Source organism: Mauremys reevesii, linkage group 3 (assembly GCF_016161935.1).
Source record: "Mauremys reevesii isolate NIE-2019 linkage group 3, ASM1616193v1, whole genome shotgun sequence".
In the NCBI taxonomy this organism is placed as follows: domain Eukaryota; kingdom Metazoa; phylum Chordata; order Testudines; family Geoemydidae; genus Mauremys; species Mauremys reevesii.
Genome location: NC_052625.1, coordinates 59,207,137 through 59,223,214, shown reverse-complemented (window position 1 = coordinate 59,223,214; position 16,078 = coordinate 59,207,137). Strand labels below are relative to the sequence as shown.

At 43.8% G+C, this 16,078-nt stretch overlaps 1 protein-coding gene across 4 annotated transcripts; it reads right to left on the bottom strand.

The window, feature by feature from the left end:
• Window positions 1-110: 110 nt before the first annotated feature.
• Window positions 111-16,003, bottom strand: SUPT7L (SPT7 like, STAGA complex subunit gamma). Of its 4 annotated transcripts, none has more exons than XM_039528677.1 (5): window positions 15,864-16,003; window positions 14,547-14,983; window positions 8,038-8,362; window positions 5,278-5,515; window positions 111-853 (listed from the first exon to the last, which is right to left on the bottom strand). In XM_039528677.1, the coding sequence occupies exons 2-5, from the start codon at window positions 14,957-14,959 to the stop codon at window positions 591-593; spliced, it is 1,239 nt and encodes a 412-aa protein (XP_039384611.1). In that variant the 5' UTR covers window positions 14,960-14,983; window positions 15,864-16,003; the 3' UTR covers window positions 111-590. The 4 variants fall into 4 exon arrangements, with proteins under 4 accessions (XP_039384611.1, XP_039384606.1, XP_039384608.1 ...); XM_039528672.1 differs by having other exon boundaries at window positions 14,547-15,170; window positions 15,864-16,000; XM_039528674.1 differs by lacking the exon at window positions 15,864-16,003 and adding an exon at window positions 15,436-15,603.
• Between the last annotated feature and the right edge of the window lie 75 nt (window positions 16,004-16,078).

Sequence of the window (16,078 nt, the reverse complement as noted above, 5' to 3'; positions counted from 1 at the left end):
CCATTAAAAGGAAACAGGAACCAAAACAGAAGCTATTTCAAATGTCAAGATAGCAGCTTCAAACAGGGCAACTCAGCTGGGTTGAAATTGCCACATACAATCCAACAAAATAAAGAAAACTGTTTATTACCAGGGCCAGCGCTAGGTAAGACTAATTGCTCCTGGTTCCACTTTGAGAAGTTCACTGTCAAGATGCAGCCTTGACTCCCCTGGCTCAGTGAGTATAAACAGCCACGGTCAACAAGACCACTAGCCTGCTTTCTCTCCCACACTCCCACCCCGCCAGAGATCTGGTGACACTGCCATGTTTGTAGGATGGGGATGGGTCCCATTTTGAGTTCTCCTGCAATCTCGTGGATGGGGATGCAGAGCAGAGCCCCATGGGAAGAGGAGTCATTGGCAAAATGAAGATGGGTGAGTTGATGTGCACTGCAGATTGAACCTCACATGATCATTTCACAGACTGTCCCCCAAAACCCAGGGCCAACACTGGTTATTATAGTCCCCGTGGTACCAAGGGCCCTACTGGCTCATTTCAAGTCACTGTCACACATTAGCAGGATTCGAAAGAAAAAAAGACCTCTTCCCTTTCACATTTTCTTCATCTTCTTCTTGCAGCGTTGGTTGAAGACAGGTGAGGCTCCCATCAGGCTGTCAGGAGAATGAGAACCATAACTGCTCTCAGAGCCATTGGGGCTCTGCGGCATCCCAGCTTCGCTCATGCCCGACATGGGCTCCTCAAAGACATCGCTGCCCAGGACCCCATGCCCATGAACATTGCCCTCCTCACTTTCCTGAGGCTCCATTTTCACCTGAGCCAAGTTCCAGAGAGGGGAAGCATTGACCTCAGCACCTGGAGAGAGACAAAGTACTCATTAAGCACCAAGCAAAGAGTGCATGGGAACACATGTACGGGTGCAAAGGACAGCAGATGAGTGGAGAAAGAGCAAGAGCAGGCTAACCCCTAAGGCTGGGCTCATGAGGTTGGAGACAGAACGGCTGTGAAACAAAAAGAAAGCATATAAAAGCAGTATTTACTTTGATCACCTTCCTCCTAGGGCAGAGGCTGACTAAGCCTGCACTGCCTCTTGCCTCTCTTCACTGCAGCCCTCTGTGGAATTTCCCAAGAGAATGAGTCAGTTTTAGAAGAGCCAGGCATCCTCCAAGAACTCAACAGCATCAGCTAGTGCCAAGAACACAGGGGTCAGGCCAAGATGCCCAGGCCCTGCATGGAGTCAGTACTTGGAGGACACAGCAGTATCCTTTATGGCCTCCACAGGCCCTATAGTGCCAGCAGTGCCAGACTCCAAGCTTCTGTGAAGAGATGGGAAATGGGGGAATCTTCTCCTCAGTGATTCCCTGAGGCCTGCTGAGGTGGTAATAATTTCTTCCCAAAACTTCAACCAAGAACTCCTTTAGGAGGTCAGTGAAAGCTGGATTAATGGCCCACCAAACCTTTGCCCATTTTTCATTTTTATGCCAGCTCTTCTACTTCATTCCAGACAGGGCCAGAAGAGGACCACTCACACCACATCCCTGGCTTGACCAGAAACAAAAAAGCATCAGATTACAAGCAAGTCTCTTCTCAGAGGCTCAGAAGATTGGCCATGAGATATGGAACCTTTCACTTCTTGGTCACTTGGTTTAAACCCTATTCAGGTAAACAGTGATTAAGCCATCAGTCACCTGATATCTGTTCAGTGGCCCATATGAAAGGAACTGGGTGGTTCTTAGTTCAGTTCATAATGGCTAAATGTCCACATCACAAAGCCCAACACTATTAAAAAGTTAGTTATTTTATTTCTATCATAGGATCGATGTGCCTTTTGTGTAAGATTATATCCAAGTTGTTGGGTTTTTTTCCCAACACAGTGATGGGTGGATTTTGTTTTGTTTTAATGTTGTCCTTAAGAGGAATAATTATAGATTTTTTTATTTCTGCAAATTTATTTTGAAAGAGAAAAAGACAAAAAACCCACTACAACTGATACTAATTGGGCCCCTTGTTGAGAGTCTTAGCATAACAACCAAGGACTGAAGGGAGACTGAAATCTTCTCTCGCTCCTCAAATTTGATCCCTGGAGGTCAAGGTTAAATTCACATGAAAAATAAAATGCAGATGCAAACTAAGAAGCCAGCTTGGGAGATATCCAAACCTAGTCTGCAGACTCAAGAGGCTTACCTCAAGTTTAAATAAGCATCTAAGCTTCTGGGTGCTGAGCCAAACATTTTGTACTTCCCCTGTTACTACTAATTATACAAAGAGAATCCTCCCATTAACATCACAATGGTGTTTGCATTGTAAACCTTTCACAAACTGCTTAGCCCAAACAAGGGCTTAGGGAAGGGGTCGGCAACCTTTCAGGAGTGGTGTGCCGAGTCTTCATTTATTCACTCTAATTTAAGGTTTCGCGTGCCAGTAATACATTTTAACATTTTTAGAAGTTCTCTTTCTATAAGTCTATAATATATAACTAAACTATTGTTGTATGTAAAGTAAATAAGGTTTTTAAAATGCTTAAGAAGCTTCATTTAAAATTAAATTAAAATGCAGAGCCCCCCAGAGCGGTGGCCAGGACCTGGGCAGTGTGAGTGCCACTGAAAATCAGCTCGCGTGCCGCCTTCGTCACCCATGCCATAGGTTGCCTACCCCTGGGCTTAGGGAGACCCTATGTGGTGGGCAGCAGGCAGCACAGGCTGTGTTGGTCTAGGAGCTAGATAGCCAGGAAGAACTACAGGGCCTAGTGGTGTCCAGAAGCCTCACTAAAAATCCCCATTATGTTCATTACAAGTAAATCTATCCTCTTTTCAACCATGAGGATACATCATTAACATGCTATCAGGCTTAAGGCTATAGTCCCAGTCTAAACAATAATCGGAGCGTTTCCTTCTTTCACCAGTTTCACTTCACCATTAAGGCCTATTCCCATTAGCTCCCTTTCTCATTGAGTGTTGTCACCAATGAGTAAAACTACTTAACGCTTACACAGGACATTTCATCTTCAGAGCACTTTAACATCAAAGCACATAACAAATTAACGTATTAATCCTCACAACACTCTCACCACATGACAAAGAAATAGTATCCCAATGTTTGTCTCAGCTCCCCCATCTGCAAAGAGATGAAGTGATTTGCCCATGACCACAACAAAGGACATACTCAGAGGCAGGATTAGAACTCAGGAGCCCCTGGCTCCTAGTTTTGTGCTCAAACCACTGGACATTGCTCTCTCCCTAATAGGCTCATTCCCATTTTGAAGATGCCGATATTCTAATTCCAGTAGCTTCCTCTCCCTCCATCTGATGTTATGCACTCAACATTGCCCAGCTCCACACTGGGACTCCTTTAGAGAGAGATGTGGTTTCCAGCACACACGGGCCCTTGCGCAGTGAACAGGGATCTTCAGAGAGGAACAGAACATTTCTATTCATAATTAGAAAACATCAGTCTGATATCAGAGGAGCACAGGGCATTTAATATACAGCTAGTATGTTATCCTCTGGGTCTCAAGTGGTAGATGCTAATACCAAGCTTTTCAGATGAATCACTCATAATCCCTTATGGCCCAGGAGTAGTTCACCATTCCCTCCCACACAAAATAAGAGCACTTCACATTTCAGAGGCACTGCAGACAACAATTCAAGTTCCCAGCAAAACATCTGAGCGATTTGTGTTTTTTAAAACCCAAGTGTGTTATTCTTTAAACAACTAGTAGACTCTGACATCTAGTCTCCCCTCAGTGCACATGTAACTTGGATTAAGGTTAATAGAAGAGACCTCATCACTTTTAACTGGGTTTCTGAGTGAAACACTTATTTCTGCAGGGAATGGCTGAGTTCAGGTGCTTGTATATACAAATCAAAACACACACTCTTTGAATGTGGGAATTCTTCATAATTTTCCAGAGAACTCAGAGTCGGTGCATGGGCCTGACTTGATAGCCATAGAGAGTGAAACTTGTAAGTAGATACAGAACAGGTACAAACACAGGTGGTAGTGGTACAAGATTCTCCCACACCGTCAACCAATATGCCTCAATTCTGACCTGGAGTGATGACTTCTAGGAGCAAGAGGGGAGTTCAGTCTCCATGGCCCAATCAGTCCTTGCTGTCATTGCTGAAGCTGCTAATTTAGTGGTGGTTTCGTGATGTGAACACTCATCTACTAGAATGGGACAGAGAGCTGCCAGCCCATTTCACATAATCGATCAAATAGCAATCAGAAGGTGATGACAATCAATCACTACCAGCTTGGGCCAAATTCAATCCTGGAGGTAAGCTCTAAGTCCCATCAACCAGTTCCCCCTTCCCTCATTATTTGGTTCTTATTCTTATACCCAGGTCAAAGAATGTGGACCACAATTTTTCGATTACACTGAGTCATGGGCTACCTGGCAAGTTTGATTAGTCTGTTCAGCACTGTAAAACTTCACAGAAAACTAACAAACTAGAAGCTCCCCCAGCAGCCAGCTGCCAGAACTAAACACGCCCAAACTAATCCAGCAACAGGCATCCTCAAACAAGATCCTCATTGCAAGTGAAACTATTTCTGTGCTGATCGTTTCAGGAAATGGTAAACTCCTGGCACCACCTCAGAAACAGAAAATCTACTGGATTCTTTTTGTAACTGTTTATTCATTAGGAATCAGAATAAAAAGCAGCTCTTTTTTTTTTGTTGCTTCATATGCAAAAGGAAAGTCTGTTGGCCCTCCTCTTATACACATTTTACAAGTGTTCAAAAGTATTTTCCCTTTGTTATACTGGATTGGCAGAAGGTTACCCTTATTCAAACATATACTACCATAATTCTATGCTAGTAGCAGCAAACACTTGAGTAATATTATTGTAAGCTGCAGTGCTTGAACCATTACTGTAGAATGGAACACCATAAGGGCTTACATGCTTCCAATGATTGCAGCCATTGCTGTAGAATATTTTCTACTGTATACTTTTTATGCTAGCACAATGGCTGCTATCATTAGAGTAACATTAGTGCAAACTGTGCATCTTGCAGTATTACTGCCGAATACTCCAATCTATTTGTATGGGATAAATCTCTAGCACTTCATTAACTACATTACATTTTGCTCCCTGTTTTGTATCTTGTATTTGTGCAAGGTTTTAAATAAACCTCACTGCTGCTTTTTAATTTAAAATAGAACCCTCCTCCCACAGGACCAAAACCAACCCCCATCAGCTGTAGCTTTGCTAAAGTAAAATACATGAGGCCATTTGGAAAAGCTGAGGGAGTGTTTACAACAGAAGGCTGCCTCTTACCTGTAGCCTGCGGGGACGCCTCTACTTCCAGATTGGCAGAAAAACGCTCACTCTGAGCTCCAAGGACTCCCACAGGCAAAGACTGGTCACCAGATGCCAGATCTCCTTCCAGCTCCTCACTTATGGGAAAGGTGATATCACTGACTGGCTCCTCCTTAATCTTCACAGGTTTTGTGTCTTCTGCTGCCTTTTCAGGGTTGACAATCTTCTCGTACTCTTCGGAGAGCTGTTTGCTAACCTGCCAGTGATCATTGGAGACAAAAAGGCTGGAATTTTCAGACAAAGCAGTAAAAGCAACTGTGTTGAAGTGTTCCCTCCCTCCACCAGATCACAGGTTTCTAATCAAAGGAAACAGGTACTCAAGCAGAAATAAATTATACACATTAATAATAATGATGATGTTTTGTCCTTTCACAACTTCTGATGATTTCAAAGGACTTCAACAGGGTTAATTCATTAAGGCTTCAATAAGGTTAACGCACCCCTGTCTGGTGAATAAGTATCAGCAGCCTTATTTCATAGATGGGGAAATGGGGGCCCAGAAATTAGCAAACTCACTCACCCAAGATCACACAGCAAGTCTGGGGCACAACAAGAAATAGAACCCATGTGTGTCCCGAGTCCCACTCCTAAACTTTAACTACTTAACTTCTGAGCTATCTGTCACCATTTTTAATCACAACCTACAGAGGCTGGCTATCTTTTGTTCAATCAACAACAGAAATGCAGTGAACATTTTCTCCAGCCATTTGATTGAAATGAATATAGGGATGAAATTCAGCAGCAACCCTTTACCTCTAGAAACTTAGGCTCTTATCAACCATACATCATCAATGAAGTAAATTTTGCAGTCTAAGTCTAGCTACTACTAGTGCTTGTCTGTATCACACATTTCTGTAATGTTCAGGAGCCTTTTGCTCGGGATATGCCCAGGTTAGAATTACAGTGACTGTTACAGGTCTAGACTGAGGTGCAGTGGCACAGCTGTTTTAAAACAAAACATACTTCCTTGTCTAGACACACCTTGTCTAGACACACCCCAGAATAGCAGAGGTTACTGCAAGTCAACAGTTAGCTGTAGTGGTACAGCTATGCGGGAAACCCAGACCTCAAAACAGCAAGGGGTGCTGTAGGTGGGGACTGAGATTACTAGCTAGAGTCTGTCTCTTTAATAAATATTCAAATTGAACAAAAAAGTATTCATAATGCAATCTGCATTTTTGAACAAAAAAATCTTTTAGTGAAGAGGAATCCAGATGTAGCTTTTTTAATAAACATCAGAACCACTCACAATTTATATGCCACTGACATTTGCAGGTCTGTGATTTGTGCAAGTCACAGGGTGCCATGCAGGAAGAGTGTGGAAGTGCAACTGAGCTGCTCCAAAAGTCTCTCAAATACCAAGGTAGGGAGCACAGACTAAATCCCTAGGAAGATCAGATGAGGCAGATTTTGCCTCAGGTCATGGACTCTACAGGGGGGTACAATTCTCTTCTCAATGAACATCAATATTATTCTCCTTCACATTCATAGCATTTACATGAGTCCATGAAGGGGAGAATATCTTTATGTCTATGTCACTAAAACAATATATCAGCGTTTAACTCTGTGGAAAAACTAGTTCAAAAGAAACCAGTTCCCTGCAGTGATAACAGAAATTTATATTGCATTTTTCACTCCAAAGAGCTTTATCAAACCCCGAGTTGTTTCACCCTGAACCAGGAGTTGTTTCAGCATTCACTGAAAAATGCAGCCATTTCTGGGAATAGGAGGCAGCAGCTGTTTAACAGCTCACAGAAAGACTACATGGCAGTGTATTCTCAGACTGAACTTTCTGCACAGTTTCAACAAACCACCTCATTTCACGAGCTATATGTTAAAATTAGGTTGGTTTGTGCGCTCACTGCTTTACATTACTAAAATACAGCTAAACATCCCAAAGACCCACAGAAATAGAAATCCAGTTGATAAATCAGTACTGACTTTTTCCTTCTTCTGAATTTTGTTTTCCTTACATGGAAACTGTTTCACTTGTATGTCAAGCTGAACACCGTTTAACTCATTCCATCATTCTGATAAATACCAGGGGCTTTCTAGTACTATGCATATCTCCTCACTCACTGCAGGATTACCATTCTTTTCAACTAGACTCTAGAGAACCTCAGGAAATCAAAGTATCCTGTTTCTGTTATTGGGCGGTTTACACAAATCCATGGAAGATCAGATAAATTATGATGTAATGTAATTACAGTATTTGATGTAATTTAATCACATATTCTCTGGCTGAATAGGCTCTCTCTGTAGATGATCAAACAAGTAAATTCTTCTATTTCCAAACAATAGATCTCTTCAATATTAAACAAGTTGTGGAAGCTTCTGGTGGAGAAAAGAATTTGGGGAAGGTCCCAACAATTTTCCTTTCTTATCTCCTTTGTTGAGCTGACCCACTGTCTGGACAGAAACACAGCTTCCTCCCGGGCCAACCACCCACATATTTCTAGATCGGCAAAAGGGCAGACAGCTAAGGGGTTTCCTCCCTTGGAGGCCAGGCATGCTACTACCACAACACTCCTAGCCCCCTCGCAGCCCACATGGGGAGGTTATCGCCTTCTGTTTTTACTAAAACCCTCCCTGACCCCCCAAAATAAGAGCTCTAGTTGGATGTTAACTCACTGATCCAGACTGTTCTCTATATAGCAACAAGAGATTGCACTGGGAGTGTCTTTCATTAAGCAGCATTTTTTACATCTCTATCCTTACCTGCAGCATGTAGCTGTGATAATCCTTAATGCGGTGCTGCCAGAACTTCTGCAGAGAGAGCACGCTGCCAATGCCCACTTCGTGGAACACCTGTTCCATTACATCTGGGAAAGGCGTCTGCCCAAGCCGAGCTTCTCGATCCACAGTGAAGCGCAGCAGCTTGGTGAACTTCAAGCAGTACTCATGAGCAATGTCTGTTAGGGTCTCCAGGACGCTCTCATTGGCACACTCGAACCCCGCATGAGCCAGGATGGTGGCCATGGACTGGTAGAGAAGCTGCCGGCAGGAGGTCCAGCTCAGCTCAGTTACTGGTTCCCCTTTCCCTCTAAAAGCAGAGAGGACAACATGAGCAGGCCTTCACCCACCTCAGGAAAATAGGGAAGAGGAAAAAACTGTTGACTATTAAAAGATCTGTGCCATTAATTTAGCAGAGGTGACCTGCAAAGGAAAAGCAGTTGGGTTTGGGTCCTTTATGGCATCTCTTATGTATGGAGGAGGCCTAGAAAGTTTATTGGCTGATTATTGGCTGAAATGTAGAGTCTCATCTTTCTTTTTTATGCTGGAAGACTCCTTGAGTGACTCAAATGTGGACTGAGCTTTCTCAGCCCTTAATTAAACCAAGAGCTTTTCTCCCAGAGATCTGAATTAAACAGGTGCTAAACACACACACACAAAAGGAGTTTTAACAACCTGAATGCAAATCTCTTCCCCTCTCAGTTAATCAGGTTTCACTTCCTTGTTATCTCTAATGTCACAGGCCTATTAGCTCTCCAGTCATCCATGGAGGCTTCCAAGACAGACAAGATGTAAATTTGTAATGTAAAAAAAAAAACCAAGCAGAGCACACACACTTTGTTAAATCATAAAGTATACACAAAAAGCTACATGCCCATTTTTTCCAGGTCACCTCTAAGCAATGCACTTGGTGCTATAGAAGAAGCAGGGAGAGACAGTACAATTTGCAATGTAACAAGAAGTCTCCCATCCAGCTACCAACCAAACCTGAGCCTGCTTAACACTTAACCAGTGTCACGTAGCTATGAATGAACAGTAGAATCTTTACCCCTAAGATTTAGTCACCATGGGTTGGCAAGTCCCAGATTTGCAAGTGTGTAATTTCATGGCTTAGATTTCTATCATCTCTGCCTAAGAGGATCTAGGCTATTTTCAGTTACCATAAATACTATGAGATACTGGCCCATTTGACAATAATAGATCCTCATTTACATCATAGATCTACATAAAGATCTATGAACCCCTCTACATTTTTATGGACCATCACTGCGGTAGACGATATGGAGGAAAAACCATCTACCCAACCTAAGACTATATAAACTGAAATGCTGGTTTTTCCCCATCCCCGTCAATGGGCCCATAGTGTACAGAATATCACTTTAGAGCAAATTGACAAATCTGCCAACTCAGATCAATCAAACTTAGCCTTCAGAGTAAACGAGGTTGCCAGCCTCATAAAATGGCACATTTTCTGTGGCAGTTTCTTAACATGACAGCATGCCATCTATCTACTGCCCCCATACGAAGCAATCAGAAGCATTCTTGTGTCCAAGCCGCTCTCTAGCAAGGCCATTTCCTTTAAAGGAAGGAAAATCTGGTGGGCCGTTTCCTGTTTAACTAGCATGTTAAAGTGAAGGTAATTGGGCCAATTCAATATGTGGAACAACAACTGAGGTTCGCTCACATAAAATAATGGAAGGAAGTCATAGGCTGTCGATGGTGAGCACTGAACTAGCAGCAGGTCTAGGGAAAGAAAAGATTGCTTTCTCATGAGCACTTCAATTTTATGAAACATTACACTGCTGAGCTGATTTTTACCAAATGAGGTGCAAAAATTCCCATCACTTGAGAACCATTTCCCGCCCCCCCATGCAAAAGAGCAAAGGATGATGCTGGAAAAACAAGGTTAAATTAGTTACAAAGTGTGCTGGACCAGTGATTCACAACCAGGGGTACACAGAGGTTTTCCGGGGGGGGGTAAGGGGGGGGTGAGGGGGGTGTATCAACTCCTCTAGATATTTGCCTAATTTTACAACAGGCTACATAAAAAGCACAAGCGAAGTTAGTATAAACTAAAGTTTCATACAATGACTTGTTTATACTGCTCTGTATACTATACACTGAAATGTGAGTACAATATTTATATTCCAATTGATTTGTTTTATAATTTTATGGTAAAATTGAAAAAGTCAGCAATGTTTCAGTAATAGTGTGCTGCGACACTTTTGTATTTTTATGTCTGATTTTGTAAGCAAGTAGTTTTTAAATAAGGTGAAACTTGGGGGTACACAAAACAAATCACCTGAAAAGGGCATAGTAGTCTGGAAAGGTTGAGTGCCACAGTGCTGGAGAACACAATGATTACAATAAGGAGAGCTCTGCTGGGCAAGGGGACTCTTAAGAACATAAGAACAGCCATACTGGGTCAGACCAAAGGTCCATCAAGCCCAGTATCCTGTCCTCTGACAGTGGCCAATGCCAGGTGCCCCATGGGGAATGAACAGACAGGTTATCATCAAGTGATCCATGCCCTGTCACCCAATCCCAGCTTCTGGCAAACAGAGGTTAGGGACACCATTCCTGCCCATCCTGGCTAATAGCCATTGATAGACCTATCTTCCATAAATCTATCTAGCTCCCTTTTGAACCCCATTATAGTATTGGCCTTCACAACACCCTCTAGCAAAGAGTGTTGTGAAGGCCAATACTCTTTTTCCTTTCTGAATACACCTCTTTTTAAGTGTCTCCATTGTCTTTCATCTGCCTGCCCCCAGTTGTCCAGGGATAGCCAGGAACTGGTATAATTAGTGCTGATTTCACCCTTGGAAAACTGACTAGTTTCCAGGTGTATTATACCTAAACTGGCTGGGATTTGGGGATAAGATGCTGTACTAGTCCAGAGAAAGAGGGCTGATCTGCTTTGCATCCCCTAGTCTCTACTATCAGAAATCCTGATCCTCAGCACATTCTCCCCATGCAAGTTGCAACCTCATTGGAAAAAAAATCAAACCCTAACCATTAGTGGGTACTTCCTGCCTGCTGCCACTCCCCAACCCGGGAGGGGTGTGGCGCCTGCACCTGAACCAGAAGGTCAGGGAAGCAACTAACAGAGTCAGAGAGAACAGCAATGGAGGCCAGCTAAGAAACCTCTATTGACAAGTGAGAAAAAGCATTTGAGATGCTTTGCGGGGGGAAAGGGTGAGGGAGTAGACTGTCTCTCTTTTGAAGATGGTTCCATGGCCGTTGGAGGCAGACAGAGAGAAAACTAGCAGTCATGTTATGGTAGAAGTCTCCAGCTCAGACAGTAATTATAAATCTGCTGTACATTAAACTTTCAATGCTGAGAACTTAACCCTCTGATTTCAGTTCCTACACCAATGAAAACCTGCTAGTCTTTCTTTTTGTAAGTATATACACACACTGTTTCCTCTAGAATTAGAGTTATTACAGTGAATAAAGGAACTGGAATAGTTTAATCATCCAATTAGTCTGATACTATGTCTCTGGCAGTGGAACACAATAGATGCTTCAGAGGAAAACATAAAAGCCAATCGTATCATAAGGAGGAAATGTCTTCCCTATCTCTGTTTAGGATCTTACACACTGAAGAACGAGCGCTGACAACCTTTGTACTTTTATTCTAGCTAGTGTAACTGCAGCTGCTATTTTTATTCACATAAAATGTCAATTCAACACAGATTTTCTCTGTTCTATCCTAGAACTGAATAAAAGCATACACTACATGGACCTTCAAGTTCCTGTCCTGCAAGACAAGTTCCTGTCCTGCACACAATTAAACCATGTTTTGCATTAAACTCCAAATTCACCACAGCCCATTAAAAACTCCCTCTTTGTAACCCACAAAACATGTCACTCCCAAGTTGCACTGCACCAATTTTTCACAATTCTGTCCCTTAAGCTTTCCTAGGTAGCAAACTGTTATAAATACTGTTTCCCTAGACAAGTGGTTCTCAGACTTTTGTACTGGGGACCCGTTTCAAATAGCAAGCCTCTGAGTGTGACCCCTCTTATAAATTAAAAACACTTTTAAATATATCTAACACCATTATAAATGCTGGAGGCAAAGCGGGTTTGGGGTGGAGGCTGACAGCTCACGACCCCTTTCCCCCCACCCCTCGTAATAGCCTTGCAACCCCCTGAGGGGTCCCGACCCACAATTAGGGAACTCCTGCCCCAGACCATCCTCAATGACTGTAGCAGACAAGGAGAGGGTTGGGGTTCTGTTTTTATCAATAACTATCTTAATTACTCATTCCCTCTAAACATGAAAGGGATTTACAACATTTGTCTAAACCAAAGTGAAATCTGATCAAAAACATTTTGAACCTTTACAATGAAAGCTCAACTAAAAAAAAAAAAGCTTAACCCATCCGTGAAATGAAACAAGTTAGAATGAGTTAGCTATGCAAACTGTATGCAAAGTTAAACAAGATCCAAGTAAGCCTCACTTGACTTCCTATCTTAGGTACCTGACGAGCTCTGAAAAAGGAAGTCAGTAGGGCAAACGCATTAATTGCATCTAATGGTTAAATTACATGACTACAAGTCATGATCTACGCCAGGGATCAGCAACCTTTGGCACACAGCCTGCCAGGGTAAGCCCCCTGGCAGGCTGGGCTGGTTTGTTTACCTGCTGCATCCGCAGGTTCAGCCGATCACGGCTCCCACTGGCTGCAGTTCGCCGCTCCAGGCCAATGGGGGCTGCAGGAAGCGGCGGTCAGCACATCCCTCAGCCCACGCCGCTTCCCACAGCCCCCATTGGCCAGTGGGAGCCACAATCAGCTGAACCTATAGATGCAGCAGGTAAACAAACCGGCCAGCCCGCCAAGGGGGCTTACTCTGGCGGGCCGTGTGCCAAAGGTTGCCAATCCCTGATCTAGGCTCTATGACATGACATGAGTTTTTGAGTGACCTTGGAAAAGCTACTTCACCCATATGCCTCTGTTCTCCATTTGTAAAACAGGGATGATGCCTGTTTTTGCTAGACTTGATTCACTAATATTTATAAACCACTATGAGGTCCTGAGGTATAAGGCACCATACTGAAGTACACATTACTATTATTATTTTAACTTGATGATATAAACAACTAAACCATTTTCTGATGTAGTTGGCATTCCCAATCTTATCTTTATACAGCTGACCTTTTCTTTTTTTACAAGACGATGATGTTCTTTCAAAGTGATTATTGAAACAGTGCCCCAACATGGTATATGGGGGGCACTGCATTACTACAGCTACGACTTTCCAGTTCACTGGCAATTTAAAAAAATTGTTCTGGGTTGAACCGAAAAAAAAAATTTTTTTTTTTTTAATTTTCAGCAAATCCAAGCACCAAAAAGAATTTCAAATTGTTTGGTTTCAACAAAATCAAAATATTTTGTTTTGATTTAGACCATTTTAAACATTGGACTTAGTTTTAATTGTTTCAAATAAAAAAAACCCACAATTTTGTTCTGAAGGTGTCAAAACATTTTGATGTTTTTCTCATTTTTGTATGGGTTTTGTTGGGTTTTTTTTAAACCAAACAGTTTGCCAAAATTGATACAAATTAGCAAAACATTTTGGTGTTGCCAAATCTGCATTTCTCACTGAAAAAGGTTTTGGATGAAAAATGTCACCCTGCTCTACTTTCAAGTGAGACAGAAAGTCAAATTCCTAGCCATTTGTGGTCCTTAAAGATCCCACAGCAGGGGTCCTATCCAAACTCAATTGGTTAATCACCTTCTGTTGACCTAAATTCTCCTTATTTTAATAGAAGTTATTCTTCTCTCCTACAACAGGTATGGAGTGGCTACCTTATTCCACCTAAGAGCATACTGTATTATAATGGTGAGAGATCTCTGTAAATAAAACTATACAGTTGGTAAAGCACCTTGGCATCCTGTAGAAAACGCACTCTCTCTTGTTAATGTAGTGCTGGCAAAATAAAGATTGCTGTTTGAAAACCCCAGAGACTGGACCCCTATTATTTACCCAAAGAACAGGTGGAGCGGAGGCAGAAGCAATGTAAGTTTCCTACAAACTGTCCCACTAGCCCTCAGTTGGAAAAGCCAGTTTTAGGGAGAAGGGAATTCAGTGTCCATAACCATACAATTCTCTAAACTGGATTTGAATCAGCAACTGGATTTAAATGAGGAATCTAAAGATCAAAGACTATCATTGAACTTCTACAGCTCCTTCCATCAGATGTCAAAACACATTGACAAACACTAAGCCTCACCCTGCTGAGAGACAAATCAGAATTGTTAACCACATTTTACAGATAGCAAATGAATACACAGGCAAGAGTAGAATTCAGGATTTCCAACTTTAGTCTCCTTCTCTAAACACTATACCTTAGTCTCCCTCCCTCTTTAATGATCCTCTGAGACAGCCACTCCCCGAAAAGGATTCATCTGACTGCCTCTGTACATATAAAGTTGCCTGACTTCATTGCAGCAGAGACTTAATCTAAAGTGACATCAACACACCTATAAAAGTCACTCTCTGGATCACTGTGCCTTAGCTGAAATGGCATTTTGGGGGTTTTACTATCCAGAGGAAGCAGGTCATCAGGAAGGGGTGGGGAGGCAGGACAGGATGGCAGAGGCTCGTTCTCATCCGTCTTTATGCCCTCCACTTGCTGCTGGTTCTGGGCCTGAGCCATGGCAATGAGGCTGCGCAGCCGTCTGTTGTGTTGGATGAGCTGAATGGTGTGAATGGTGAGGCTACAGGGCTCCGAGGGGATGTCCAGCATGGTAGGTGGCCTGGGCTTGTTTGCAGAGGGCTGATGTAATGGAGGATCTTGAACTTCCACAGTGCGAAACTCACGCTGAAGCAAATCAAAGGAGCTACGGTTGGCCTGACTGGTCGACACTGGAATCTCACCCCAATATCGCAGCATTTTGACACAAATAAGGTATAGTACCTAAAGTAAGAAAGGCTTTGAGAAGACAGTGGGCTTTTGATAGAAGAAACAAAGGAGTTAGGAAACTCCAAGCACCCTTCCAGTTATCAACACCAAAAAATTCTCATTCAAGGACATGCTGAGAAGTACGATCTTCAGAACACTTGCAAGAGGGTGCTGTTCTTAAGAGATTACATGGCTGCTGCCCCTAGAGAAAAAGAAAGACAGCCATAAGGTTGTTTCACATTTATAATGCAGACTTTAGTTCTTCTGTGAATTCTTTCTTTAGGTGAGGGAGAACTGACAACCCAATTTGCCTAGTCTAGGGGAAATTTCAGAAGTTTAGAAGTCCAATGGGTCCACTGTGTGTATGGAATTAGCTCCTGGTGGTGGTCAGTCGTCTGAGCCCTCCACATAGATCTTTCTTCAGTAGATCAGAGCAGTAAGAACTCAGAACAAACCGTATGACTTACTGCTTTACTTTACTCCCCCACTCAGCCGCCGGAGATGGTCTGTGACACCCCCAGGAGATGAACCCCGGCCTGGGTGCAGCGGCACAAAGTACTAGTCCCAGCAGCGCCTTGCACTTGTGCGGCGCTTTCCCCCGCAGGCTCCCACGGGCTCTCCAGACCTTAGGGAAGTCTGGGCCCCTCCTGCGGCTGCACCGTGCTGGAGGCAGCAGCCCCCAGTTGCCGAGAGGGGACGGGCCAGAGCCAGGGCCAGGGCCACGCCACGAGTCAGCGGCGAAGCCGGGAGCAGACCCGGGCGCTGCGGCCCGGCTGGAGGGGAGTCAGGGGGCGGAGCCGACACCGGCTCGGGGGGAAGCGCCCGTAGGTCAGGCTGAGCCCGGCGGGGAGCACGGGGGAAGGGACCGGAGCAGAGGATCCCGCCCCCCCCTTACCAAGCCCCGGCCCGCAACGGACGCCGGCAGCCTCGCGCTGGTGACACCTCGCAACCGGCGGACTGCGATCGCCCCTGAGCCGCTGACCCGGATGTAAACGATGTTCCGTTGGCGGAAATGGTCCCCCGGAGTGGGGGTGTTCGCCGCGCTCCCCCCCCCGGTTTGGTTCCGGGGCTTGGAGCCCTCGCGGCGCTGAGCCGGGGCGGAACCCGAGC